The sequence below is a fragment of the Chiloscyllium plagiosum genome, unplaced genomic scaffold, assembly GCF_037043375.1.
Source record: "Chiloscyllium plagiosum isolate Xiang-an unplaced genomic scaffold, Cpla_swu_hap1 HiC_scaffold_41, whole genome shotgun sequence".
NCBI lineage: Eukaryota > Metazoa > Chordata > Chondrichthyes > Orectolobiformes > Hemiscylliidae > Chiloscyllium > Chiloscyllium plagiosum.
Window position 1 is genome coordinate 35,145,232 of NW_028270179.1, and position 26,800 is coordinate 35,172,031.

Below are 26,800 nucleotides of genomic sequence, written 5' to 3' on the forward strand. Positions count from 1 at the left end.
GCTGTGCTTAATTTAGAATAAATTACTCTGTAAAAATATAACGGACAATTCCTTCATGTAAATGAGCATAAGTTAAAAACCAATAGAAAATAGAGCTATTTAAATATTCAAAATATATTCCTGGTGTCTGCAGCGTCAGAAATGTTTCACCCTGTTCGCATTCCCAGCCCCAGATGTGGCTCGAACGGTATAAACAGGGATTTGCTATGTAAACACGTCACGCTCGGCAGCGCCATCGGGTGGTCAGAGGGTTGGAGTGCAGTGCGACGGGTTTCCCAGACAAAAGCGAGGACTGCTGATGCTGGAGATCAGAGTCAAGATTCGAGTGGTGCCGGAAAAGCACAGCAGGTCGGGCAGCGTCCGAGGAACAGGAAAATCGACATTTCACCCTTTGTCCGGAAGAGTCAGCGTTGGGACCACAGCTTTGCATTAATGATCTGAATTGGCCATGCTAAATTGCCCATAGTGTTAGGTCAGGGGTAAATGCAGGGTCTGGGTGGGTTACTCTTCGGAGGGTCGGTGTGGACTTGTTGGGCCGAAGGGCCTGCTTCTATACTGTAGGGAATGTTATCTAATCTAATCATGATGCAGCTGAGGGCTGACTCTTCCTGATAGAACATAGAACATTCCAGTACAGTACAGGCCCTTCGGCCCTCGATGTTGCGCCGACCTGTCATACCAATCTGTAGCCCATCTAACCTACACGTTCCATGTACGTCCATATGTTTGTCCAATGACAACTTAAATGTACTTAAAGTTGGCGAACCTACTACCGTTGCAGGCAAAGCATTCCATACCCTTACTACTCTCTGAGTAAAGAAACTACCTCTGACATCTGTCCTATATCTATCACCCCTCAATTTAAAGCTATGCCCCTCGTGCTCACTGTCAACATACTTGGAAAAAGTCTGGATTAGAGGTGCTGGAAGAGCAGACAGCATCCAAGGAGCAGTAAAATTGACGTTTCGGGCAAAACTGCTGTGCTCTTCCAGCACCTCTAATCCAGACTCTGGTTTCCAGCATCTACAGTCATTGTTTTTACCTTTTTACATACTTGGAAAAAGGCTCACCCTGTCCACCCTATCTAACCCTCTGATTATCTTATGTGTCTCTATTAAGTCACCTCTCAACCTTCTTCTCTCCAACGAAAACAGCCTCAAGTCCCTCAGCCTTTCCTCGTAAGACCTTCCCTCCATACCAGGCAACATCCAGCTTTGACAAAGGGTCAGTTAGACTCGAAACGTCAGCTCTTTTCTCTCCTTCCAGATACTGCAAGACTTGCTGAGATTTTCCAGCATTTTCTCTTTTTTGGGTTCAACATCCGAGTAAAACTCCTCTGCACCCTTTCCAAAGCTTCCACATCCTCCTTGTAATGCGGTGACCAGAACTGTACACAATACTCCAAGTCAATGTTCCTGCTCCTCGGATGCTGCCTGACCTGCTGTGCTTTTCCGGCACCACTCTAAAATTGTGACAGGCCGCTGGAAACCCTGCCGTGGGGGGATGGGGAGCAAGAGAGGGGCTGGTGACACGCAGAAGTAGGCAAGGCCTGAGCAGTGACATTGTTTCTGTGCGACGTCTATAGCAGACAAGTGCATTTGCCACATTATGTTTGGTCAATTCGAACCGTTAAGGTCAGCCACTGTCGATCCCTATGTCAACGGTCACGACGGGAGTGCAAAGGTTGGCCGCTGGGTCCCCCGCCATCTTCCCCGTCAGGCTGGGAAACTGTTGGAGAGGAGTATCAGATCCCTCAGCGTCCGCTTGATCCAGCGGGCATACTCGCGGCAGACGATGTATCCCCGGAGCTTCCTCTCAAAGTCGGAGGAGCCGTAGGCCTCGGAGTCCAGGGGCTCGCCCAGGGTGGGAAGGGGCTGAGCCAGGGCCTCCAGCAGGGAGCGCAGGTTGGCCACCAGGCCCTGGAGCTGGGTCTGGGTGAAGGTGAGCTGCTCGGTCAGCTGCCCGGGGCCCCGGCCCAGACCCAGGGCCTGCAGGTCGTCCAGCACCAGCTGCAGGTACTCCAGCTGCAGGCTGTAGGCCCGGTAGTTTACCGCGAGGCGCTCGCTGTCCGTCAGCCCGCGCCAGGCCAGGTACCCGATGGAGGACGAAGGCAGCCCGACGAGGGTCACTTCCGGCAGGCGGAAACCTGGCTCGGAGAACGGGAGGCCCATCGTTGTGAGCTGTGGAGTGGGGAGAGAGAAAATGAGATGGTGGAAAGGAGGGGGGGTCATGGAAAACACCAACATTCAACACAGGCCCCAGGCAATGTTTAATACACACAGGGGAGAGAGAGCTTTACCCTCAATGATCAATCCCCATACCCCCTCTCTATCTCTGTAACCACCTTCCAGACCCTACACCCCCTCCCTATCTCTGTAAACCCCGCCAGAAACTGGACATGCTCCCTCCTTCGGTCTCGCTCTGCTGGCCTGACCTGACCACTGTGTTCCTCGGATGTTGACAGGAGATGGGCATCCCAGAGACCGGGAGCATCCTGACCAGCTCGACAGTCCATAATCGAGCATTGACGACCGAGGGGAACCGTGGAGGGGAGTTTTTCCCCCGATTGGGGGGATCTGGGACTGGTGGTGTTCCGCAGGGATCAGTGCTGGGATCGCTGCTGTTTGCAATGTCCCTCAAAATGAGTCGCACGAAAACGTGCTGTGAGTGGTAGGTTTGCAGACCATGTGAGAATTGTTGAAACGAGTTGCGGGCAGTGAGGGAGCTCATCGCAGCGTACAGCAGGGTATCATAGAGTCATAGAGATGTACGGCATGGAAACAGACCCTTCGGTCCAACCCATCCATGCCGACCACTTATCCCAATCCAATCTAGTCCCTCCTGCCAGCGCCCGGCCCATATCCCTTCCTATTCATATACCCATCCAAATGCCTCTTAAATGTTGCAATTGTACCAGCCTCCACCACATCCTCTGGCAGCTCATTCCATACACGTACCACCCTCTTCAGTATCGATTGGTTGGAAAGGTGGGCGGAGATATGGCAAATGGAGTTCACTCTGGGCAAGGGTGAGGTGACCCACTTTGGGAAGGTATCGTGTAAATGGCTGGACCTTTAAGAGCACTGGTCTTCGGAATGATCTTGGGGTACAAGCTCACAACTCCCTGAACATGGCAAGTTCTCGGATAAGCTGGGACAGAAGGCATCCGGCTACTTGCCTTCATCAGTCAGGGCATTGGATACAGGTCAACAAAGAGCAAAGAGAGTTCCTGCCCAGGAACAGGCCCTTCGGCCACACTGGTCCCAGATCCCCCCAATCGGGGGAAAAACACCCCTCCACGGTTCCCCTCGGTCGTCAATGCTCGATTATTGACTGTCGAGCTGGTCAGGATGCTCCCGGACTCTGGGATGCCCATCTCCTATCAGCATCCGAGGAACACAGTGGTCAGGTCAGGCCAGCAGAGCGAGACCGAAGGAGGGAGTATGTGCAGTTTCTGGCGGAGATAGGGAGGGGGTGTAGGGTCTGTAAGGTGTTTACAGAGATGTGTAGGGGTTGGAGGGGGTTACAGAGATAGGGAGGGGGTGTAGGGGTTGGAAAGGGTTACAGAGATAGGGAGGGGGTGTAGGGGTTGGAGAGGGTTACAGAGATAGGGAGGGGGTGTAGGGTCTGTAAGGTGTTTACAGAGATGTGTAGGGGTTGGAGGGGGTTACAGAGATAGGGAGGGGGTGTAGGGGTTGGAGAGGGTTACAGAGATAGGGAGGGGGTGTAGGGGTTGGAGAGGGTTACAGAGATAGGGAGGGGGTGTAGGGGTTGGAGAGGGTTACAGAGATAGGGAGGGGGTGTAGGGGTTGGAGAGGGTTACAGAGATAGGGAGGGCGTGTAGGGGTTGGAGGGGGTTACAGAGATAGGGAGGTGGTGTAGGGGCCTGTATAACAGTTGGCGAGCCACGTTGTAGCTGGTTGATACTTTAGTGAGGCCACATCTGGAATATTGCATGCTGCTCTGATCGCCGCACTCTAGCAAGGACATGCAGGCCTTGGAGGAGAGGGGGGTGGGGGCAGGAGAGGTTGACCAGGATGTTACCAGGATTGGAGTGGGTTAGCCAATCAGGAGAAATTGGACCTGCTTGGGTTGCTTTCTCGAGAGCTTTCCTGAAGAAGGGCCTGTGCCCGAAACGTCGAATCTCCTGTTCCCTGGATGCTGCCTGACCTGCTGTGCTGTTTCAGCAATAAAGTTTCAACTTTGATCTCCAGCATCTGCAGACTCACTTTCTTCTCGAGAGCATCAGAGGCCGAGGGATTACCTGATAGAAGCATGTTATGGGCGGCACGGTGGCACAGTGGTTAGCACTGCTGCCTCACAGCACCAGAGACCCGGGTTCAATTCCCGCCTCAATCGACTCTCCGTGTGGAGTTTGCACATTCTCCCCGTGTCTGCGTGGGTTTTCTCCGGGTGCTCCAGTTTCCTCCCACAGTCCAAACATTTGCAGGTTCAGTGAATTGGCCACGCTAAATTGCCTGTGAGGCAGCAGTGCTAACCACTGAGCCACCGTGCCGCCCCTAGTTGGTAAGTCTACTACTGTTCCACACCCCTCCTACTCTGAGTTAAGCAACTATCTCTGACATTTGTGCTATTCCTATCACCCCTCAATTTAAAGCTATATCCCCTCGTGCTAGCCATCACCATCCAAGGAAAAAGGCTCTCTCTGTCCACCCTATCTAACCCTCTGATTATCTTATATGTCTCAATTAAGTCGCCTCTCAACCTTCTTCTCTCCAACCAAAACAGCCTCAACTCCCTCAACCTTTCCTCGTGAGACCTTCCCTTCCTACCAGGCAATATTCTGGGGAGATCATGTTGTGGCTGTACAGGACATTGGTTAGGCCACCGTTGGAATATTGCGTGCAATTCTGGTCCCCTTCCTATCGGAAAGATGTTGTGAAACTTGAAAGGGCTCAGAAAAGATTTACAAGGATGTTGCCAGGGTTGGAGGATTTGAGCTCCAGGGAGAGGCTGAACAGGCTGGGACTGTTTTCCCTGGAGCGTCGGAGGCTGAGGGGTGACCTTATAGAGGTTTATAAAATCATGCAACACCAGGTTATAGTCCAACAGGTTTAATTGGAAGCACTAGCTTTTGGTTGTGACAATGACCTGATGGAGGAGCGTCGCTCCGAAAGCTAGTGCTTCCAAATAAACCTGTTGGACTATAACCTGGTGTTGTGTGATTTTTAACATTGTACACCCCAGTCCAACACCAGCATCTCCGAATTATAAAATCATGAAAGGACATGGATAAGATAAATAGACCAAGTCTTTTCCTTGGGGTGGGGGAGTCCAGAGCTAGAGAGGACATAGGTTTAGGGTGAGAGGGGAAAGATATAAAAGGGACCTAAAGGGGCAGCTTTTTCGCAGCAGAGGGTGTACGTGTGTGGAATGAGCTGCCAGAGGAAGTGGTGGAGGCTGGTACAGTTACAGCATTTAAAAGGCATCTGGATAGGTATATGAATGGGAAGCGTTTGGAGGGATCTGAGCCGGGTGCTGGCAGGTGGGACTAGATTAGATTAGATTACTTGCAGTGTGAAAACAGGCCCTTCGGCCCAACAAGTCCACACCGCTGAAGCATATACCATCCAGACCCATACTCCTACATTTACCCCTTCACCTAACACTACGGGCAATTTAGCATGGCCAATTCACCTAAGATTGGGTTGGGATTTCTGGTCGGCATGGACGGGTAGGACCGAACGGTCTGTTTCCGTGCAGCACGTCTTTGTGAGTCTAGTAAATCTCCTCTGAACCCTTCCCAAAGCTTCCACATCCTTCCAATAATGCAGTGACCAGAACTGTACGAAACGCAGACACCAGGCACAATGCAGCACAACAACTGAGTGCTAATGACATTCGCATCACATAAAAGGCAGCAGTTATCCTGCACAGACACACCCAACAGCCTCCCCACTGAACAAAGGACAGCCCAGGGCAGGAAGGCCCTGCTCCACAAAGAAACAAAACAGTCGCAAGCCATTCCACTGACCGACTCTTGTTTCAAACCGTTAAGTGCATCTCCCTGGTTGGCCAGAACTATGGAAAGTTCCAGAAAACCATCCGAAAAGAATAAAAGAGTGCACCTGCAAATCTCTCTCTTGTGTTGGTTTTTGGAATCTCTGGAATCGTTTGAGGTCCTCCGATGAGACCAGTATGGCAAGAGACAGAGACCAACTGGTCATTGAGAGAGAAAGAGAGCAAGGGAGAAAGAGAGCGAGAGGGAGAGAGAAAGAGAGAGAGGGAGAGAGGAAGAGAGAAAGCGAGCGAGAGAGAAAGAGAGCGAGAGGCAAAGAGAGAGTGAGAGAGAAAGAGAGTGAGAGAGAAAGAGAGCTCAAGGGAAAGAGAGAGAGAGAGAGAAAGAGAGTGAGAGAGAAAGAGAGCTCGAGGCAAAGTGGGGGAGAGAGAGTGAGAGACAGAAAGAGAGAGAGTAAGAGACAAAGAGAAAAAGAGAGAGGGAGAGAGAGAAAGAGTGAAAAAGAGAGAGAGAGAAAGAGAGAGCGAGAGAGAAAAAGAGAGGGGAGAGAGAAATAGACAGAGAAAGAAAGAGAACAAGAGAGAAAGAGAGAGAGAAAGAGATAAAGGGAGAGAGCGAGAGAGAAAGAAAGAGTGAAACAAAGCTTTTCACTGTGCCATGGTACAATTAACAATAAATTCCATTCAAATTCAGATTCAAACAGAGAGAGAGAGAGAGCAAGAGAATAAGCAACTTTGCAGACCCAGGGACAGAACTACAGAGAGAGCAGCGGCATAAACCTACAAGAAACTCGGGAACCTGAGGGGGCCAGATAGGATCAGGAAGAGTTTCTTGTAATTTTGTTCCTCGCAAAGTGGGTTTGTTTCGCTTTGGGATCGGCTTGTACCGTATCGATCCGACCGGTTCATTATTGTGGGCAAATTCATTCCTAACATTCTGGTCAGAGTTGTCTGTAACTTATTCAAGGAAAAAAGACATCAGCATTTAGACACGGATTTAGACTCTGAAGAGCAACTCACCCAGACCCATTCCCCTACATTCACCCCTGACTAATGCACCTAACACTATGGGCAATTTAGCACGGCCAATTCACCTAACCTGCACGTCTTTGGGCTGTCGGAGGAAACCGGACCACCCGAAGGAAACCAACGCAGACACGGGGAGAATGTGCAAACTCCACACAGACAGTCACCCGAGGCTGGAACCGAACCCGGGTCCCTGGTGCTGTGAGACAGCAGTGCTAGCCACTGAGCCAACATGCCACCCCGTTTTTCTAGGACTGTCCCCGCCATCAAAATGATTTCCCCCTCCCCACCTCGATTCATGTTTCACAGGGACCGTTGCCTCCACGACTCCCTTGTTCGGGTCCACATCCCCTTCCCGACTCCAGCGTCCACCAGCGGACCCTTCCCCTGCGGCCTCAGGAGGTGCAAAATCTCCCCCTCCTCACCTCCGTCCAAGGCCGGAAAGAATCATCCCGAGTCCAGCAGAGATTCAGGTATACTGCCTCTAATCTGATTGATTACATTTGTCGCTGTCAATCTGGTCTGCTCTACATCGAACAAACTGAGCACAAACTTAGGCGGCTCAGTGGTTAGCACGGCTGCCTCACAACGCACAGGACCTGGGTTTGATTCCAGCCTCTGGCAACTCTCTGTGTGGAGTTTGCACATTCTCCCCGTCTCTGCGTGGGTTTCCTTTGGGTGCTCCGGTTTCCTCCCACAGTCCAAAGATGTGCAGGTTAGGGTGACTTGGCCAGACTGAATTGCCCATAGTGTTCAGGGGTGAGGCGCATTAGTCAGGGGTAAATGTCCAGTAACAGGGTAGGGGAATGGGTCTGGGTGGGTTACTCACCGGAGGGGCAGTGTGGACTTGTTGGGCCGAAGGACTTGTTTCCACGCTGCAGGGATTCTATATAAAAAGAAAACCTGGGGACTGATTCGGGGAACATTTACGGTCTATCCGCTCCAATCGACCTCACCTTCCGAGCGGCATCCATTTCAACTGACCCCCTCCTCCTCCACCAGCAGCATGTCTGTCCTGGGCCTCCTCCCGTGTCAAGGCCCCACCTCATCTTCCACCTCGACAGCTCACAAGCATTCAGACTTGTCATAATATTCACCAGCTCCCAAATCTCCCCCTCCACCTCATCCTAGGCTCAGCCGCCCCTCCCTCTCCACCTCACCTCTCCCCCCACCCCCCCTTAATCTGAACCCGACCTCAGAGAGATGCACATCATGGAAACAAATCCTTCGGTCCCACTCTTCCATGCCGACCAGATATCCCAACCTCAATCTCGTCCCAACTGTGGCACAGTGGTTAGCACTGCTGCCTCACAGCACCAGGGACCCGGGTTTGGTTCCAGCCTCGGGCGACTGTCGGTGTGGAGTTTGCACATTCTCCCTATGGGTGTGCTCTGGTTTTCTCCCAACGTCCAAAGATGTGCAGGTCAGGGTGAATTGGCCATGGCAAATTGCCCATAGTGTTAGGTGCATCAGTCAGAGGGAAATGGGTCTGGGGTGGGTTACTCTTCGGAGGGTCGGTGTAGACTGGTTGGGCCGAATGGCCTGTTTCCACACTGTAGGGAATCTAACCTAATCTAATCACCCGGCCAATATCCCTGTAAACCCTTCCTACTCATGTCCCCATCCAGATGCCTTTTAAATGCTGTAACTGTCCCAGCCTGCTGTGGTTCTGTTCGCCGAGCTGGAAGTTTTTGTTGCAAACGTTTCGTCCCCTGCCTAGGTGATATCCTCAGTGCTTGGGAGCCTCCTGTGAAGCGCTTCTGTGGTGTTTCCTCCGGCATTTATAGTGGCCTGTCCTTGCCGCTTCCGGTTGTCAGTTTCAGCTGTCCGCTGTTGTGGCCGGTATATTGGGTCCAGGTCGATGTGTTTGTTGATGGAGTTTGTGGATGGGTGCCATGCTTCTAGGAATTCCCTGGCTGTTCTTTGTTTGGCTTGCCCTATAATGGTAGTGTTGTCCCAGTCAAATTCATGTTGCTTGTCGTCTGCGTGTGTGGCTACTAGGGATAGCTGGTCGTGTCGTTTCGTGGCTAGTTGATGTTCGTGGATGCGGATCGTTATAGGACAAACAGGAAGACAGCTAACGATCCGCATCCACGAACATCAATTAGCCACGAAACGACACGACCAGCTATCCCTAGTAGCCACACATGCAGACGACAAGCAACATGAATTTGACTGGGCCAAGACTACCATTATAGGGCAAGCCAAACAAAGAACAGCCAGGGAATTCCTAGAAGCATGGCACCCATCCACAAACTCCATCAACAAACACATCGACCTGGACCCAATATACCGGCCACAACAGCGGACAGCTGAAACTGACAACCGGAAGCGGCAGGGACAGGCCACTATAAATGCCGGAGGAAACACCACAGAAGCGCTTCACAGGAGGCTCCCAAGCACTGAGGATATCACCTAGGCAGGGGACGAAACGTTTGCAACAAAAACTTCCAGCTCGGCAAACAGAACCACAGCAACGAGCACCCGAGCTACAAATCTTCTCACAAACTTTGTACCAGCCTCCACCACATCCTCTGGCAGCTCATTCCACACACGTACCACCCTCTGCGTGAAAAAGTTACCCCGTAGGTCTCTTTTATATCTTTCCCCTCTCACCCTAAACCTATGCCCTCTCTAGTCCTGGACTCCCCCAACCCCAGGGAAGGGACCTTGTCTGTTTACCCTGTCCATGCTCCCTTCTGTTATGTGTCCATCTTCCTTCCCACCTACCTGCTCCACCTCTTCCCATGACCAATCCCAGCCTCCTCCTCCCTGTATCCGCCGAGTGCCACCCCACGCACCATTCCCCCAGGCCCACGGTCCCCCTTCCTGGATATATTTTACAAATATCCCCCTCCCCCGCTGCCTGAGAGGTTCCGATTTGAAATGTTGACTCCCGCCTCCCCCGATGCTTCATTGACCAGTTCCGCTCTTTCTCCGCCCCGCCATCTCTGCCCCACTCCCCACCCCCCAACAGGCATCACTCTCACCCTCGTCCCCGATGCCAACCCAAAGGGCGCTGCCCACTTATGGTGATACTCACGTAGGAGTTCAGCAGAGAGGAGGCCTTCTCCTGCAGGAGCAGCATGAGGTCCCGGGTCTGCCCGATTAAAGTGGGCACAGGAATGGGCGCCCCCTGGGGGTGACCCAGCAACTGGATCAGGAGAAGGCTCAGGATCCCTGGAAGAAAAGGGACAGGGGGAGGATTGGGTGGAGAGGGAAAAGGAGAAGATTAAAACTGGATTATCCTCTGTGGCTCAGGGGCCGATCCTCTCCCTCCCTATCTCTGTCACCTATTCAAGCCCCTCCACCGCCTCCCTATCTCTGTAACCCCCTCTGGCCTCTACATCCCCTCACTCTGTAACCCCCTCCGGCCTCTACACCCCCTCCCTATCTCTGTCACCTATTCAAGCCCCTACATCCCCTCCATCCCCTCCCTATCTCTGTAACCCACTACACCCCCTCCCTATCTCTGTTACCACATCCAGCCCCTAAAGCCCTCCCTATCTCTGTAACCCCCTCCGGCATTTACGCCCCCTCCCTATCTCTGTAAACCCCTCCGGCCCCTAAAGCCCTCCCTATCTCTGTAATCTCCTCACACCTCTCTATCTCTAACCATGAGATGTCAGAGTGGAAGTTAGGGCCATTCAGCCGATCAGATCTGCGCTGCCGTACGATTATGGCTGATAGGTTTTCCGACCCATTATTCTGCTTCCTCCCCGTGACCTTTGATCCTCCTGGTGATCAAGAACTCATCAACCTGTGTGTTAAATATACTCAATGACCTGGCCTGCACGTAGATTCGCCACACCCTGGCTGAAGACGTTTCTCCTCATCTCCGTCGTTTTTTAGATACCATTCCGGAAACAGACCCTTTGGCCCAACAAGTCCACGCTGGCCCTCCGAAGATTTACCCACCAAGACCCATTCCCCTAAATTTACCCCTGACCACACATTATGGGTAATTTAGCACGGCCAATTCACCCCGACCTATACATCTTTGGACTGTGGGAGGAAACTGGAGCACCCGGAGGAAACCCACACAGACACGGGGAGAATGTGCCAACTCCACACAGGCAGTCACCCGAGGCTGGAATTGAATTCGGGACCCTGGTGCTGGAAGTCAGTCGTGCTAACCACTGAGCCACCGTGCCGCCCCACTCTAAACGTTCGTCCCTTTGCTCTGAGTCAGTGCCCTTGGATCCTCATCGTTGTTGCCAATGGCAACATCTTCCCTACGGCCACTCTGTCCAGGCCGTCCAGTCTTCCGAAAGTTTCGATCAGATCCCCCTCACCACCCATTCGTTCTTCTCAACTCCATCGAATATTGTCCCAGAGTCCTCAAACATTCCTCATATGGTCAGCCTTCCATTTCTGGGATCTTGTTCATGACCCTCCTCTGGGCCCGCTTCAGGGCCCATACAACTTTCCTGAGCTATGGCGCCCAGCATTGCTCACAATACTCCACATCTGGTCTAACCAGAGTCCGATAAAGCCTCAGATGTGCATCCCCACTTTTATACGTGAGTCCTCTCGGGACTAGAGAGGGTTACACAGATAGGGAATGGGTGAGGGGCAGGAGGAAGCGACAGAAAAATGGACTGGATGTAGGAGCTGGAGGAGGTTACAGAGATAGGGAGGGAGTGTAGGGTCTGGAGGGGGTTACAGAGACAGGGAGGGAGTGTAGAGTCTGGAGGGGGTGACAGAGATAGGGAGGGGGTGTAGGGGCTGGAGGGGGTTACAGAGACAGGGAGGGAGTGTAGAGTCTGGAGGGGGTGACAGAGATAGGGAGGGGGTGTAGGGGCTGGAGGGGGTTACAGAGATAGGGAGGGGGGTGTAGGGGCTGGAGGGGGTTACAGAGATAGGGAGATGTTGGAGGGGGTGGAGAGATTTACAGAGATAGGGAGGGGGTGTAGGGGCTCGAGGGGATGACAGAGATGGGGAGGGGGTGTAGGGGCTGGAGGGGGTTACAGAGATAGGGAGGAGGGTGTAGGGGTTACAGAGATAAGGAGGGGTGTAGGGGCTGGAGGGGGTAACAGAGATGGGGAGAGGGTGTAGGGGCTGGAGGGGGTTACAGAGATAGGGAGGGGGGTGTAGGGGCTGGAGGGAGTTACAGAGATAGGGATGGGGTGTAGGGGTTAGAGGGGGTGACAGAGATATGGAGGTGGTTTAGGTGACAGAGATATGGAGGAGGTTACAAAGATGGGGGGATTTAGGGGCTGGAGGGGGTTACAGAGATAGGGAGGAAGTGTAGGGGCTGGAGGGGGTTACAGAGATAGAGAGGGTGTCTAGGGGCTGTAAGGGGTTACAGAGATAGGGAGGGGATGTAGGGGCTGGAGGGGGTTATAGAGATAGGGAGGGGGTGTAGGGGCTGGAGGGGGTGACAGGGATAGGGAGGAGGTGGAGGGGCTGTAGGGTGTTACAGAGATATGGAGGGGGTGTAGGGGCTGGAGGAGGTTACAAAGATAGGGAGGGGATGTAGGGGCTGGAGGGTGTTACAGAGATAGGGAGGGGGTGTAGGAGGCTACAGAGATAGGGAGGGAGGGTAGGAGCTGGAGGGGGTTACAGAGATAGAGAGGGGGTCTAGGGGCTGGAAGAGATTACAGAGATAGGGAGAGGATGTAGGGGCTGGTGGGGGTTACAGAGATAGGTAGGGAGTGTTGGGGCTGGAGTGGGTGACAGAGATAGGGAGGGGGTATAGGCGGTTACAGAGATAAGGAGGGGGTGTATGGGCTGGAGGGTGTTACAGAGATGTGGAGGGATTGGAGGGTGTTACAGAGTTTGGGAGGGGGTGTAGGTGGTGGCGGAGGTTACAGAGATAGGTAGGGGGTGTAGGGGGTTACAAAGATAAGGAGGTGGTGTAGAGGCTGGAGGGGGTTACAGAGATAGGGAGCAGGTGAAGAGGGTGGAGGGGGTTACAGAGATATGGAGGGGGTGTAGGAGCTGGAGAAGATTAATAAAAATATGGGGAGGGGATGTAGGGGTTGGAGGGGGTTACAGAGATAGGGAAGGGGTGTAGTGGCTGGAGGGGGTTACAAAGATAGGGAGGGGGTGTAGGGGCTGGAGGAGGTTGCAGAGATAGGAAGGGGGTGTAGGGGCTGGAGGGGGTTACAAAGATAGGGAGGGGGTGTAGGGGCTGGATGGGGTTACAAAAATAGGGAGGGGGTGTAGAGGCTGGAGGGAGGTTACAGAGATCGGGAGGGGGTGTAGGGGCTGGAGAGTGTTACAGAGTTAGGGAAGGGGTCGTTGGGGCTGGAGGATGTTACAGAGATTGGGAGGGGGTGTAGGGGCTGGAGGGGGTTATAGAGATAGGGAGGGGTTGTAGGGGCTGGAGGGCGTGACAGGGATTGGGAGGAGGTGGAGGGGCTGTAGGGTGTTACAGAGATATGGAGGGGGTGTAGGGGCTGGAGGAGGTTACAAAGATAGGGAGGGGATGTAGGGGCTGGAGGGTGTTACAAAGATAGGGAGGGGGTGTAGGGGCTGGAGGGTGTTACAAAGATAGGGAGGGGGTGTAGGGGCTGGAGGGAGGTTACAGAGATCGGGAGGGGCTGTAGGGGCTGGAGGGGGTTATAGAAATAGGGAGGGGGTGCAAGTGTTGGAGGGTGTTACAGAGTTAGGGAGGGGGTCGTTGGGGCTGGAGGATGTTACAGAGATTGGGAGGGGGTGTAGGGGCTGGAGGGGGTTATAGAGATAGGGAGGAGTGTAGGGCTGGAGGCGGTTACAGTGATAGGGAGGTGGTGTAGGAGCTGGAGGAGGTGACAGAGATCAGGAGGGAGTGTCGGGGCTGGAGGGGGACACAGAGATAGGGAGGGGGTTTAGGGGCTGGAGGAGGTAACAGAGATAGAGAGGGGTTGTAGGGGCTGGAGGGGGTTACAGAGATAGGAAGGGGGTGTAGAGGGTTACAGAGATAGGGAGGGGGTGTAGGGGCTGAAGGGTTTTACAGAGATATGGAGGGGAGTGGGGGCCAGAGGGGTTTACAGAGATAGGGAGGGGATATGGGGCAGGAGGGTGTTACAGAGATAGGGAGGGAGTGTAGCGGCTTAAGGGGGTTACAGAGATAGGGAAGGGGTGTAGGGGCTGGAAGGGGTTACAGAGATGGGGGGGCTGTAGGGGCTGGAGGGGGTTACAGAGATAGGGAGGGGGTGTAGGGGCTGGAGGGGGTTCCAGAGATAGCGAGGGGGTGTAGGGGGTTACAGAGATAGGCAGGGGGTTTAGGAGCTGGAGGGTGTTACAGTTATAGGGAGGGGGCGTAGGGGTTGGGAGGTGTTGCAGAGATATGGAGGGGGTGTCGGGGCTGGAGGGGTTTACAGAGATAGGGAGTGCCGTGGGGGCTGGTGAAGGTTACACTGAATTTGCTTTCCTAACTAGCGACTCAGCCTGCACATTGACCTTAAGAGAAACCAGGACCAGGTCTCCCATGTCCTCTTTGCACTTGAGCCTTCTGAACTCTCTCCCCATTTTGAAAATCATCCATGTTTGAAATCTTCCTCCCAAAACCTTCTCACGTTGTACTCCATCGGCCACTGTCTTGCCCTGTCCCCTCACCTGTCTCGATCTTTCTGCAGCCTCCCTGTCTCCTCAGTACGACCTGTCCCTCCACCTAACATCTGCAAACCTAGCCAGAATGCTCTCAGTTCCTTCATCCAGCTCATTAATGTCGAAAGTGAAAAGCTGTGGTCCCAAAGCTGACTCTTCCTGATCAAGGGTGGAACGTCGATTTTCCTGCTCCTCAGACGCTGCCTGACCTGCTGTGCTTTTCCAGCGCCACTCTGATCTTGACTCTTGTGTTGTACCCCGAGTCACCATCTTCCTTCCTGAGATGACCTTCTACCAGGCAGCCAAGCCTCTATCCACACTAATACCTTGCCTCTCACACCATGGGCCCTTACCTTACTCAGCAGCCTCCCGTGCGGCACCTTGTCAAAGGCCTTCCTGAAGTCCAATGTCCAACATGCCCATTACTGGGTGGCATGGTGGTTCGGGGCGGCACGGTGGCACAGTAGTTAGCACCGCTGCCTCAAAGCACCAGGGTCCCCGGTTCGATTCCCACCCTCGGGCAACTGTCTGGATGGAGTTTGCACATTCTACCTGTCTCTACGTGGGTTTCCTGTGAGTCCTCTAGTTTCCTCCCACAGTCCAAAGATGTGCAGGTCAGGGTGAATTGGCCATGGCAAATTGCCCATAGTGTTAGGTGCGTTAGTCAGAGGGAAATGGGTCAGTGTGGACTGGTTGGGCCGAAGGGCCTGTTTCCACACTGTAGGGAATCTAATCTAATCGTTACCTCTGCCAAGAATTCCAACAGATTTGCCGGGCATGCCCTCCCATATCCCCTCCCTATGTCGACTTAGTCCTGGTCTCCCATGCAACGTCCAAGCATTCAGAAGTGCCATCCTTCACAATGGATTCCAAAGTCTGACCAATGGCAGAGTAGGCCTCACCGGCCTATGAGGAGAAAGTGAGGTCTGCAGATGCTGGAGATCAGAGCTGAAAATGTGTTGCTGGAAAAGCGCAGCAGGTCAGGCAGCATCCAGGGAACAGGAGAATCGACGTTTCCGCAGCAGGATGCTGCCTGACCTGCTGCGCTTTTCCAGCAACACATTTTCAGCTCACCAGCCTATGATTTGCCTCACTCCCTCTTTACACGGGGAACGTTACGTCAGTGATCTCCCAGTTCTCTGGGACCCTCCCTGACTCCAGATTTATCTGAAAGATCACGACTCAAGTCTCCACTACCTGTTCAGCTAGCTCCGTCAGAACTCCGTCTGTCTGCTCCAGGTGATTTCTCCACTTTCAGACCTTTCGGTTTCTCTCGCATCTTTTCCTTGGTGACGGCCACCCTACTCATCTCCGACTCTCTTGAAGTTTTGGGATGTTACTCCTGTTTCCCACTGTGAAGACTGACACAAAGTCCTTCTTGGGTTCCTCAGCCACTTCCTTGTTCCCCATTACTCCATCTCCCGCATCTTTTTCCAGCGGCTCAATATCTACTTTTGCCTCGCTTTTGGCCCTTTACCTACCTAAAAAGACCTCTTGCAATCTTTCCCAATATTACCGGCAGGCTTACCCTCATATTTAATCATAGACAATACACAATAGACAATAGACAATAGGTGCAGGAGTAGGCCATTCAGCCCTTCGAGCCTGCACCACCATTCAATATGATCATGGCTGATCAGCCTTAATCAGTCTCCTGTTCCTGCCTCATCTCCATAACCCTTGATTCCACTATCGTTGAGAGCTCTATCCAACTCTTTCTTAAATGAATCCAGAGAGTGGGCCTCCACTGCCCTCTGGGACAGAGCATTCCACACAGCCACCACTCTCTGGGTGAAGAAGTTTCTCCTCATCTCTGTCCTAAATGGTCTACCCCGTATTTTTAAGCTGTGTCCTCTGGTTCGGCCCCTCACCCATCAGCGGAAACATGTTTGCTGCCTCCAGAGTGTCCAATCCTTTTATAATCTTCTCCCCACCTCATTTCTTTCTTCGTTGTCCTCTGTTGGTCCTGGTAAGCTTCCCAATCCTCTGGCTTTCCACTACCCTTTGTCGCATTATGCGTTTTCTCTTCTGCTTCCCTGCTATCCCTGTCACCCCTGGTCAGCCGCGGTCCCCTCATCCTCCCTTTAGCACGCTTCTGTTCCCTCAAGATGAATGTTTGCTGTGTCTCCCGAATTACTCCCAGAAACTCCTGCTTTGCTGTCCCACTGTTTTTCCTGTTGGGCTCCTCTCCCGGTCAATCCTGGTCAGCTCTTCCCTCATGCCTCTGCCTATAATCCAGATGGATCTGATTCCACTATTTCCCTCTCCAACTGCAAAATAAGTTTGGTCATGTTTGGACGCTGACAGGTTCCTTCACGTTAGGTTCCCTTATCGAGTCTGCATCTAACCTCCCTACACGTCTCTGTACCTCTGTACCCTCCTCCAGCCCCTACACGTCTCTGTGTCTCTGTACCCTCCTCCAGCCCCTACACGTCTCTGTGTCTCTGTACCCTCCTCCAGCCCCTACACGTCTCTGTGTCTCTGTACCCTCCTCCAGCCCCTACACGTCTCTGTATCTCTGTACCCTCCTCCAGCCCCGACATGTATCTGTGTCTCTGTACCCTCCTCCAGCCCCTACACATCTCTGTATCTCTGTACCCTCCTCCAGCCCCTACACTTCTCTGTATCTCTGTACCCTCCTCCAGCCCCTACACATCTCTGTGTCTCTGTACCCTCCTCCAGCCCCGACATGTATCTGTGTCTCTGTACCCTCCTCCAGCCCCTACACATCTCTGTATCTCTGTACCCTCCTCCAGCCCCTACACATCTCTGTATCTCTGTACCCTCCTCCAGCCCCTACACATCTCTGTGTCTCTGTACCCTCCTCCAGCCCCTACACATCTCTGTATCTCTGTACCCTCCTCCAGCCCCTACACATCTCTGTATCTCTGTACCCTCCTCCAGCCCCTACACATCTCTGTATCTCTGTACCCTCCTCCAGCCCCTACACATCTCTGTATCTCTGTACCCTCCTCCAGCCCCTACACATCTCTGTGTCTCTGTACCCTCCTCCAGCCCCGACATGTATCTGTGTCTCTGTACCCTCCTCCAGCCCCTACACATCTCTGTATCTCTGTACCCTCCTCCAGCCCCTACACATCTCTGTATCTCTGTACTCTCCTCCAGCTCCTACATGCCGCCTGACCACAGAGACCACCCCTAGCCGCGACAAAACTTGACCATAAAAGCTTCAAAACTGAGGGAGACATGCACTGTTGGAGGGTCAGTGCTGTGGGAGCGGGCACTGTTGGAGGGTCAGTGCTGTGGGAGCGGGCACTGTTGGAGGGTCAGTGCTGTGTGAGTGGGCACTGTTGGAGGGTCAGTGCTGTGGGAGCGGGCACTGTTGGAGGGTCAGTGCTGTGGGAGCGGGCACTGTTGGAGGGTCAGTGCTGTGGGAGCGGGCACTGTTGGAGGGTCAGTGCTGTGGGAGCGGGCACTGTTGGAGGGTCAGTGCTGTGGGAGCGGGCACTGTTGGAGGGTCAGTGCTGTGGGAGCGGGCACTGTTGGAGGGTCAGTGCTGTGGGAGCGGGCACTGTTGGAGGGTCAGTGCTGTGGGAGCGGGCACTGTTGGAGGGTCAGTGCTGTGGGTGTGGACACTGTCGGAGGGTCAGTGCTGAGTGAGTGCCGCACTGTCAGAGGGTCAGTGTTGAGGGAGTGCCGCACTGTGCGAGGGTCAGTGCTGAGGGAGTGCTGCAGTGTCGAAGGTTCAGTGCTGAGGGATTGGGCACTGTTGGAGGGTCAGTGCTGTGGGTGTGGACACTGTCGGAGGGTCAGCGCTGAGGGAGCAGGCACTGTCAGAGGTACAGTGTTGAGGGAGTACCGCACTGTCGGAGGGTCAGTGCTGAGGGAGTGCTGCAGTGTCGGAGGGTCAGTGCTGAGGGATTGGGCACTGTCAGAGGGTCAGTGCTGAGGGAGTGCAGCACTGTCGGAGGGTCAGTGCTGAGGGAGTGCAGCACTGTCGGAGGGTCAGTACTGAAGGAGCGCCGCTCTGTCAGAGTGTCAGTGCTGTGGGAGTGGGCACTGTCGGAGGGTCAGTGCTGAGAGAGTGGGCACTGTCGGAGGGTCAGTGCTGAGGGAGTGGGCACTGTCGTAGGGTCAGTGCTGAGGGAGTGCCGCACTGTCGTAGGGACAGTGCTGAGGGAGTGCAGCACTGTCGGAGGGTCAGTGCTGAGGGAGTGCTGTACTGTCAGAGGGTCAGTGCTGAGGGAGTGGGCACTGTCGGAGGGTCAGTGCTGAAGGAGTGCCGCCCTGTCGGAGGGTCAGTGCTGAGGCAGTGCCTCACTGTCGGAGGGTCAGTGCTGAGGCAGTGCCGCACTGTCGGAGGGTCAGTGCTGAGGCAGTGCCTCACTGTCGGAGGGTCAGTGCTGAGGCAGTGCCACACTGTCGGCGGATCAGTGCTGAGGCAGTGCCACACTGTCGGAGGGTCAGTGCTGAGGCAGTGCCTCACTGTCGGAGGGTCAGTGCTGAGGCAGTGCCACACTGTCGGCGGATCAGTGCTGAGGCAGTGCCACACTGTCGGAGGGTCAGTGCTGAGGCAGTGCCACACTGTCGGATGGTCAGTGCTGAGGCAGTGCCGCACTGTCGGAGGTCAGTGCTGAGGGAGTGTCGCAATGTCGGAGGGTAAATGCTGAGGGAGTGCCCAAAGTTTGGAGGGTCAGTGCTGAGGGAGTGGACACTGTTGGAGGGTCAGTGCTGTGAGAGTGCCACACTGTTAGAGGGTAAAGGTTGACGGAGTGCCCAATTTTTGGAGGGTCGGCACTGAGTGGACACTGTCGGAGGGTCTGTGCTGCGTGAGTGCCACACTGTCGGAGGGTCTGTGCTGTGGGAGCGGGCACTGTTGGAGGGTCAGTGCTTAGAGAGTGCCGCACTGTCAGAGGTTCAGTGCTGTGCGAGTGCTGCACTGTCGGAGGGTCAGTTATTTGGGAGTGCAGCACTGTCGGAGGATCAGTGCTGAGGGAGTGTCGCAATGTCGGAAGGTAAATGCTGAGGGAGTGCCCAAAGTTTGGAGGGTCAGTGCTGAAGGAGTGCTGCACTGTCGGAGGGTCAGTGCTGTGAGAGTGCCACACTGTCGGAGGGTAAATGCTGACGGAGTGCCCAATTTTTGGAGAGTCAGCGCTGAGGGAGTGGACACTGTCGGAGGGTCAGTTCTGATGGAGTGCCGCACTATCAGAGGGTCAGTGCTCAGGGGTGGGCACTGTTGGAGCGTCAGTGCTGAGGGGGTGCCGCACTGTCGGAGGGTCAATGCTGTGGGAGCGGGCACTGATGGAGGGTCAGTGCTGAGGGAGTGCCACACTGTCGGAGGGTCAGTGTTGTGGGAGTGGGTACTGTCGGAGGGTCAGTGCTGTGCGAGTGCCGAACTGTCGGAGGGTCAGTGCTGTGGGAGTGCCGCACTGTCGGAGGGTCAGTGCTGTGGAAGTGGGCAATGTCAGAGGGTCAGTGCTGAGGGAGTGGGTGCTGTCAGAAGGTCAGCACTGAGGGAGTGCTGCACTGTCAGAGGGTCGGTGCGGTGGGAGTGCCACACTATCAGAGGGTAAATGCTGAGGGATTGCGCAATGTTTGGAGGGTCAGTGCTGTATGAGTGCCGCACTGTCGGAGGGTCAGTACTGAAGGAGCGCCGCTCTGTCAGTGTCAGTGCTGTGGGAGTGGGCACTGTCGGAGGGTCAGTGCTGAGAGAGTGGGCACTGTCGGAGGGTCAGTGCTGAGGGAGTGGGCACTGTCGTAGGGTCAGTGCTGAGGGAGTGCCGCACTGTCGTAGGGACAGTGCTGAGGGAGTGCCACACTGTCGGAGGGTCAGTGCTGAGGGAGTGGCGCACTGTCGGAGGGTCAGTCCTGAGGGAGCGCCGCACTGTTGTAGGGTCAGTGCTGTGGGAGTGGGCACTGTCGTAGGGACAGTGCTGAGGGAGTGCCGCACTGTCGGAGGGTCAGTGCTGAGGGAGCGCCGCACTGTCGTAGGGACAGTGCTGTGGGAGTGGGCACTGTCAGAGGGTCAGTGCTGAGACAGCACCGCATTGTCAGAGGGTTAGTACTGAGGGAGCACCGCACTGTCGGAGGGTCAGTGCTGTGGGAGCGGGCACTGATGGAGGGTCAGTGCTGAGGGAGTGCTACACTGTCGGAGGGTCTGTGCTGTGGGAGTGGGCACTGTCGGAGGGTCAGTGCTGTGGGAGTGGGCACTGTCAGAGGGTCAGTGCTGAGGGAGTGGGTACTGTCAGAAGGTCAGCGCTGAGAGAGTGCTGCACTGTCAGAGGGTCAGTGCTGTGGGAGTGCCACACTATCAGAGGGTAAATGCTGAGGGAGTGCCCAATGTTTGGAGGGTCAGTGCTGTAGGAGTGCCGCACTGTTGGAGGGTCAGTGCTGCCGGAGCGCTGCACTGTCGGAGGGTCAGTGCTGTGGGAGCGCCGCACTGTTGGAGGGTCAGTGCTGCGGGAGCACCGCACTGTCGGAAGGTCAGTGCTGAGGGAGTGCCGCACTGTCGGAGGGTCAGTGCTGTGGGAGTGGGCACTGTTGGAGGGTCAGTGCTGAGGGAGCGCCGCACTGTTGGATGTCAGTGCTGACGGAGTGTCGCGCTGTCGGAGGGTCAGTGCTGTGGGAGTGGGCACTGTTGGAGGGTCAGTGCTGAGGGAATGCCACACTGTCAGAGTGTCAGTGCTGAGGGAGTGCCACACTGACGGAGGGTCAATGCTGTGGGAGTGGGCACTGTCTGTGGGTCAGTGCTGTGGGAGCGCCGCACTGTCGGAGGGTCAGTGCTGAAGGAGTGGGCACTGTCGGAGGGTCAGTGCTGAGGGAGCGCCGCACTGTTGGAGGGTCAGTGCTGAAGGAGTGGGCACTGTCGGAGGGTCAGTGCTGAGGGAGTGCCGCACTGTTGGAGGGTCAATGCTGTGGGAGTGGGCACTGTCTGTGGGTCAGTGCCTTGGGAGCGCCGCACTGTCGGAGGGTCAGTGCTGAGGGAGTGCCGCACTGTTGGAGGGTCAATGCTGTGGGAGTGGGCACTGTCTGTGGGTCAGTGCCTTGGGAGCGCCGCACTGTCGGAGGGTCAGTGCTGAGGGAGTGCCGCACTGTCGGAGGGTCAGTGCTGAGGAACTGCCACACTGTCAGAGTGTCAGTGCTGAAGGAGCACCGCTCTGTCAGAGGGTCAGTGCTGTGGGAGTGGGCACTGTCGGAGGGTCAGTGCTGTGGGAGTGCCGCACTGTCGGAGGGTCAATGCTGAGGGAGCGCCACACTGTCGGGGGGTCAGTGCTGTGGGAATGGGCACTGTCGGAGGGTCAGTGCTGTGGGAGTGCCGCACTGTCAGAGGGTCAGTGCTGTGGGAGTGGGCACTATCAGAGGGTAAGTGCTGTGCGAGTGGGCACTGTCGGAGGGTCAGTGCTGTGGGAGTGGGCACTGTCGGAGGGTCAGTGCTGAGGGAATGCCACACTGTCAGAGGGTCAGTGCTGAGGGAGTGCCACACTGTTGGAGGGTCAATGCTGTGGGAGTGGGCACTGTCTGTGGGTCAGTGCCTTGGGAGCGCCGCACTGTCGGAGGGTCAGTGCTGAGGGAGTGCCGCACTGTCGGAGGGTCAGTGCTGAGGAACTGCCACACTGTCAGAGTGTCAGTGCTGAAGGAGCACCGCTCTGTCAGAGGGTCAGTGCTGTGGGAGTGGGCACTGTCGGAGGGTCAGTGCTGTGGGAGTGCCGCACTGTCAGAGGGTCAGTGCTGTGGGAGTGGGCACTATCAGAGGGTAAGTGCTGTGCGAGTGGGCACTGTCGGAGGGTCAGTGCTGTGTGAGTGGGCACTGTCGGAGGGTAAGTGCTGAGGGAGTGGGCACTGTCGGAGGGTCAGTGCTGTGGGAGTTGGCACTGTCCGAGGGTCAGTGCTGAGGCAGTGGGTAGTGTCGGAGCATCAGTGCTGAGGCAGTGCAGCACTGTCGAAGGGTCAGTGCTGAGGGAGTGCCACACTGTCGGAGGGTCAGTGCTGAGGGAGTACCGCACTGTCGGAGGGTCAGTGCTGAGGGAGTGCCGCACTGTCGGAGGGTCAGTGCTGAGGGAGTGCAGCACTGTCGGAGGGTCAGTGCTGAGGGAGTGCAGCACTGTCGGAGGGTCAGTGCTGATGGAGTGCAGCACTGTCGGAGGGTCAGTGCTGAGGGAGTGCCGCGCTGTCGGAGGGTCAGTGCTGAGAGAGTGCTGCACTGTCGGCGGGTCAGTGCTGTGGGAGTGCCACATTGTCGGAGGGTAAATGTTGAGGGAGTGCCCAATGTTTGGAGGGCCAGTGCTGAGGGAGCACTGCACAGTCGGAGGGTCAGTGCTGTGGGAGTGGGCGCTGTCGGAGGGTCAGTGCTGAGGGAGTGCTGCACTGTCGGAGGGTAAATGCTGAGGGAGTGCCCAATGTTTGGAGCGTCAATGCTGAGGGAGCACTGCACTGTCGGAGGATCAGCGCTGTGGGAGTGGGCACTGTCGGAGGGTCAGTGCTGTGCGAGTGGGCACTTATGGAGGATCAGTGCTGAGGGAGTGCCGCACTGTCAGAGGGTCAGTGTTGTGGGAGTGGGCACTGTTGGAGGGTCAGTGCTGAGGGAGTGCCGCACTGTCGAAGGGTCAGTGCTGAGGGAGTGCCACACTGTCGGAGGGTCAGTGCTGTGGAAGTGGGCACTGTTGGAGCATCAGTGCTGAGGGAGTGCCGCACTGTCGGAGGGTCAGTGCTGAGGGAGTACAGCACTGTCGGAGGGTCAGTGCTGAGTGAGTGCCGCATGTCAGAGGGTCAGTGCTGAGTGAGTGCCGCATGTCAGAGGGTCAGTGCTGAGGGAGTGCTGCACTGTCGGAGGGTCAGTGCTGAGGGAGTGGGCACTGTCGGAGGGTCAGTGCTGAGGGAGTGCAGCACTGTCGGAGGGTCAGTGCTGTCGGAGTGGGCACTGTCGGAGGGTCAGTGCTGAGGGAATGCAGCACTGTCGGAGGGTCAGTGCTGTCGGATTGGGCACTGTCGGAGGGTCAGTGCTGAGGGAGTGCCGCACTGTCGGGGGGTCAGTACTGAGGGTGTGCTACACTGTTGGAGGGTCAGCGCTGAGGGAGTGGGCACTGTCGGAGTGTTTTTTTCTCGTCTACCTCTTGCTGTCTCTTTTTCTCCTCTATTTTCAATGTGTTTTTCCTTTATTCCCTGATCATTGCCATTTCCCTTTGCTTGGCTATAACTTTTCACTCTCTCTTTTTGTCATCAATGTTCGGTGTCCTTTTTCTGTTTCACCTCTTCATTTAGTCCTTTCTCACACGCTCCATTTCTCATTTCTCTTTCCTTCTGTCCGTTTTATCCTTCATCCTGTTATTGCTTCAGTTCTTCCTCATGTCTGTCCTTTTATCCATCCTTCCTGACGTCCTTCCCACCTTCTGACTCCACTCCCTGCTCTGCACTCCAGCCATTCACTCCTTCTCTCCATCCCTGTTTTCCTGCCTCCCCTCTTTTATTTTTCCACTGTCCGTCTTCCTCTCCCTCCATCTTCTCTCTTCCTCCATCTCTCTCCCTCTCTCTTTCTCTTATTTCCCCATACTCTTTCTCCCTTTGTTGTTTTCCCTGCCTGCCTTTCCTTCTCTTTTATCACCTTCCTTTCACTCTCTCTCTCACACATACACTGCGTCTCCCCTCCATCTCTCCTGCTCTATCTTTCACTCTCTCCTTCACTCACTCTCCCTTTCACTCCATCCCTCTATTCCTCTTTCACTGCCTCTTCTTCCTTCTCTCTCTCTCTCTCTCTCTCTCTCTCTTTCTCTTCCCTCCTCTCTCTCTCACCCTCTCCTTCTCTCCATCATTGTCTCTCACTCCCCCATCTCTTACTCCCTCTGTCTGTCTCCCTTGGTCTCTCCTCGATCTCTTCCTTGCTGCCTCTCTCTCTCTCCCCCCCCCCCCTTGTCTCTCTGTCTCTCTGTCTCTCACTCCCTATATTCCCCTCCATCTCTCCTCCATCTCTCCTGCTCTATCTTTCACTCTCTCCTTCACTCACTCTCCCTTTCACTCCATCCCTCTGTTCCTCTTCCACTGCCTCTTCTTCCTTCTCTCTCTCTCTTCCCTCCTCTCTCTCTCACCCTCTCCTTCTCCCCATCCTTGTCTCTCACTCCCCCATCTCTTACTCCCTCTGTCTGTCTCCCTTGGTCTCTCCTCGATCTCTTCCTTGCTGCCTCTCTCTCTCGCTCTCTCTCTCTCTCACTCCCTATCTTCCCCTCCACCTCTCTTCCATCTCTCCTGCTCCATCTTTCACTCTCTCCTTTACTCACTCTCTCTTTCACTGTTCCTCTTCCTCCTTCTCTCTCTCTTCCCTCCTCTCTCTCACACCCTCTCCTTCTCTCCATCATTGTCTCTCACTTCCCCATCTCTTGCTCCCTCCGTCTGCAGCTGACCTGCAGCAAGAGATGGTCATCAGCTGAAGTGCTCAGTGCAAGGAGAGAGAATGGGGGAATGAAAGAGGGGATGTCGAGTGGGAAGGTGTGAGTGAGGAACTGAGAGAGGGAAGGATGGGGAGAGGAGGAAGGGAGAGACACAGGGAAACGAGAGAGAAAGAATGGGATGGAGAGGGAAGGAAGAAGAAATAAAGAGCGAGGGAGAGATGGATGGGGACGAAGGAGGGAAAGAGAGAAGGAAAGAGAGATGGAGCAAGAAACGAAGGGGGTGGAAAAGGCAGAGAGGAAGTAAAAAGCAAGAAGAGGAAAGAAGAGAAAGTGAGAGAGGGGGGATAGAGAGAAGGCGAGTGAGAGAAAGCTAGAGGAAGAGAGGAGAGAGAGAAGGAAGATAGGAGAAAAGAGGAAAGAAGGAGGAGGGAGACTGAGATAGATTGAGCCAGAGAGAGAGAGAGAGAGAGAGCAAGTGAAACGCAGGGGAAGAATGAAAGAGGGGAGAGGAGGGAGAGAGAGAAGCAAGTGAAATAAAGAGAGAGAAACAGTGAAATAGTGAGAGAGAGGGATGAAGAAAGAAACAGAGGGAGAAGGAGGGAGAGCAACGGGAAAGAGGAGGTGAGAGGAAGCGAGCGAGAGGAAATTGAGTGATGGTGAGAGCGAAGGAGGAAGAAGGGAAGGGAGGGAGAGCTATGGATGGACCGAGACACAGGGTAGATAGAGAGAAAGAGAGCAATGGAGAGGGCAGGAAGAAGAAATAAAGAGAGAGTGAGAGGGAGATGGATGGGGATGAAGGAGGGGGAGAGAGAGAAGGAAAGGTGGAGGGAGGAAATGAGAGAGAGGGAGGAAGAAAGGGAGAGAGAGAGAAAGAGTGGGATGGAGAGAGGGAGGGGAAAAAAGAAATAGAGAGAGGTAAATGGAAATAGAGGGATGGAGGGGGAGAGGAAGAGAGGGGAATTAGAGAGGAGGGTAATGTTGAGAGAATGCTTGTCTTACCTCGCAAATCCTGCATGGTGAGCTGACTTTGGTGCCTGCACCTATGTTGAAAGTTTGAATGATTCTGAGTGTGGGTTTGGGTGACATCGAAACCCTCTATAAATACCTCCCTGAAACGGAAAAGCTGGTTGATCACAAACTCCCCAGTCCACCCCCACTGGGGTGATTGTGTCTGACAACACAGTCTGTGTGGATATTTAAAGAGATTGTCTCTCAACCTCTGTCTGGGATAGCCACGTGTGAGAAAAGGGAACTCCCGTGAACACCTTTCTCGAATGGGCACTTGTTTCCGTTCATTACTCACCTAGGCATTCCGTCACAGGGATTACTCAGCGCATTCTTCACTATTACCATCACAGGCTCCAAGTTCCTTTAAAGAAATGCAACCAAACTGCGATGAAAACGGGCTCTTTCACAATCAGAGGCTGAACTCTGAGTATGTGTGTGAGAGAGAGAGATGCCCCATCACCATCCACTGCTACATGAATCAGGCTTGATCTTTTTGCACGCATGCACACCCACACAGATTCGCACACACACAAAGAGACTCACATACTCACACAGACTCAGACACACACACACACACACATAGATTCACACACACACACACACAAAGAGACTCACATACTCAGACAGACTCACACACACACAGATTCACACACACACACACACACACACAAAGAGACGCGCACTCACACACGCTGACCCACACACACACCCACACATAGATTCAAACACACACACACAAAGAGACTCACATAAACACACAGACTCACACACACACACACATAGATTCACACACACACAAAGAGACACACACAGACAGAGACACACACACAGACACACAGACTCACACACACATAGACTCACACCCACCCACACATAGATTCATACACACACACACACACAGACTCACACAC

At 54.6% G+C, this 26,800-nt stretch overlaps 1 protein-coding gene across 1 annotated transcript; it reads right to left on the minus strand.

Annotated features, from left to right (window-relative positions):
* On the minus strand, positions 1 to 25,967 carry LOC122544473 (cardiotrophin-2-like). Its single transcript, XM_087981798.1, has 3 exons — positions 25,881 to 25,967; positions 10,049 to 10,185; positions 1 to 2,180 (listed from the first exon to the last, which is right to left on the minus strand). The coding sequence occupies exons 1-3, from the start codon at positions 25,894 to 25,896 to the stop codon at positions 1,716 to 1,718; spliced, it is 618 nt and encodes a 205-aa protein (XP_087837924.1). The 5' UTR covers positions 25,897 to 25,967; the 3' UTR covers positions 1 to 1,715.
* Positions 25,968 to 26,800: the final 833 nt, after the last annotated feature.

Excerpts from the sequence above, each read along its gene's own strand:
- LOC122544473 (XM_087981798.1), bottom strand. Across the intron at positions 2,181-10,048 it reads CCTCTCTGCTGAACTCCTAC|CTCACAACGATGGGCCTCCC; the intron begins GTGAGTATCACC and ends CCCACTCCACAG.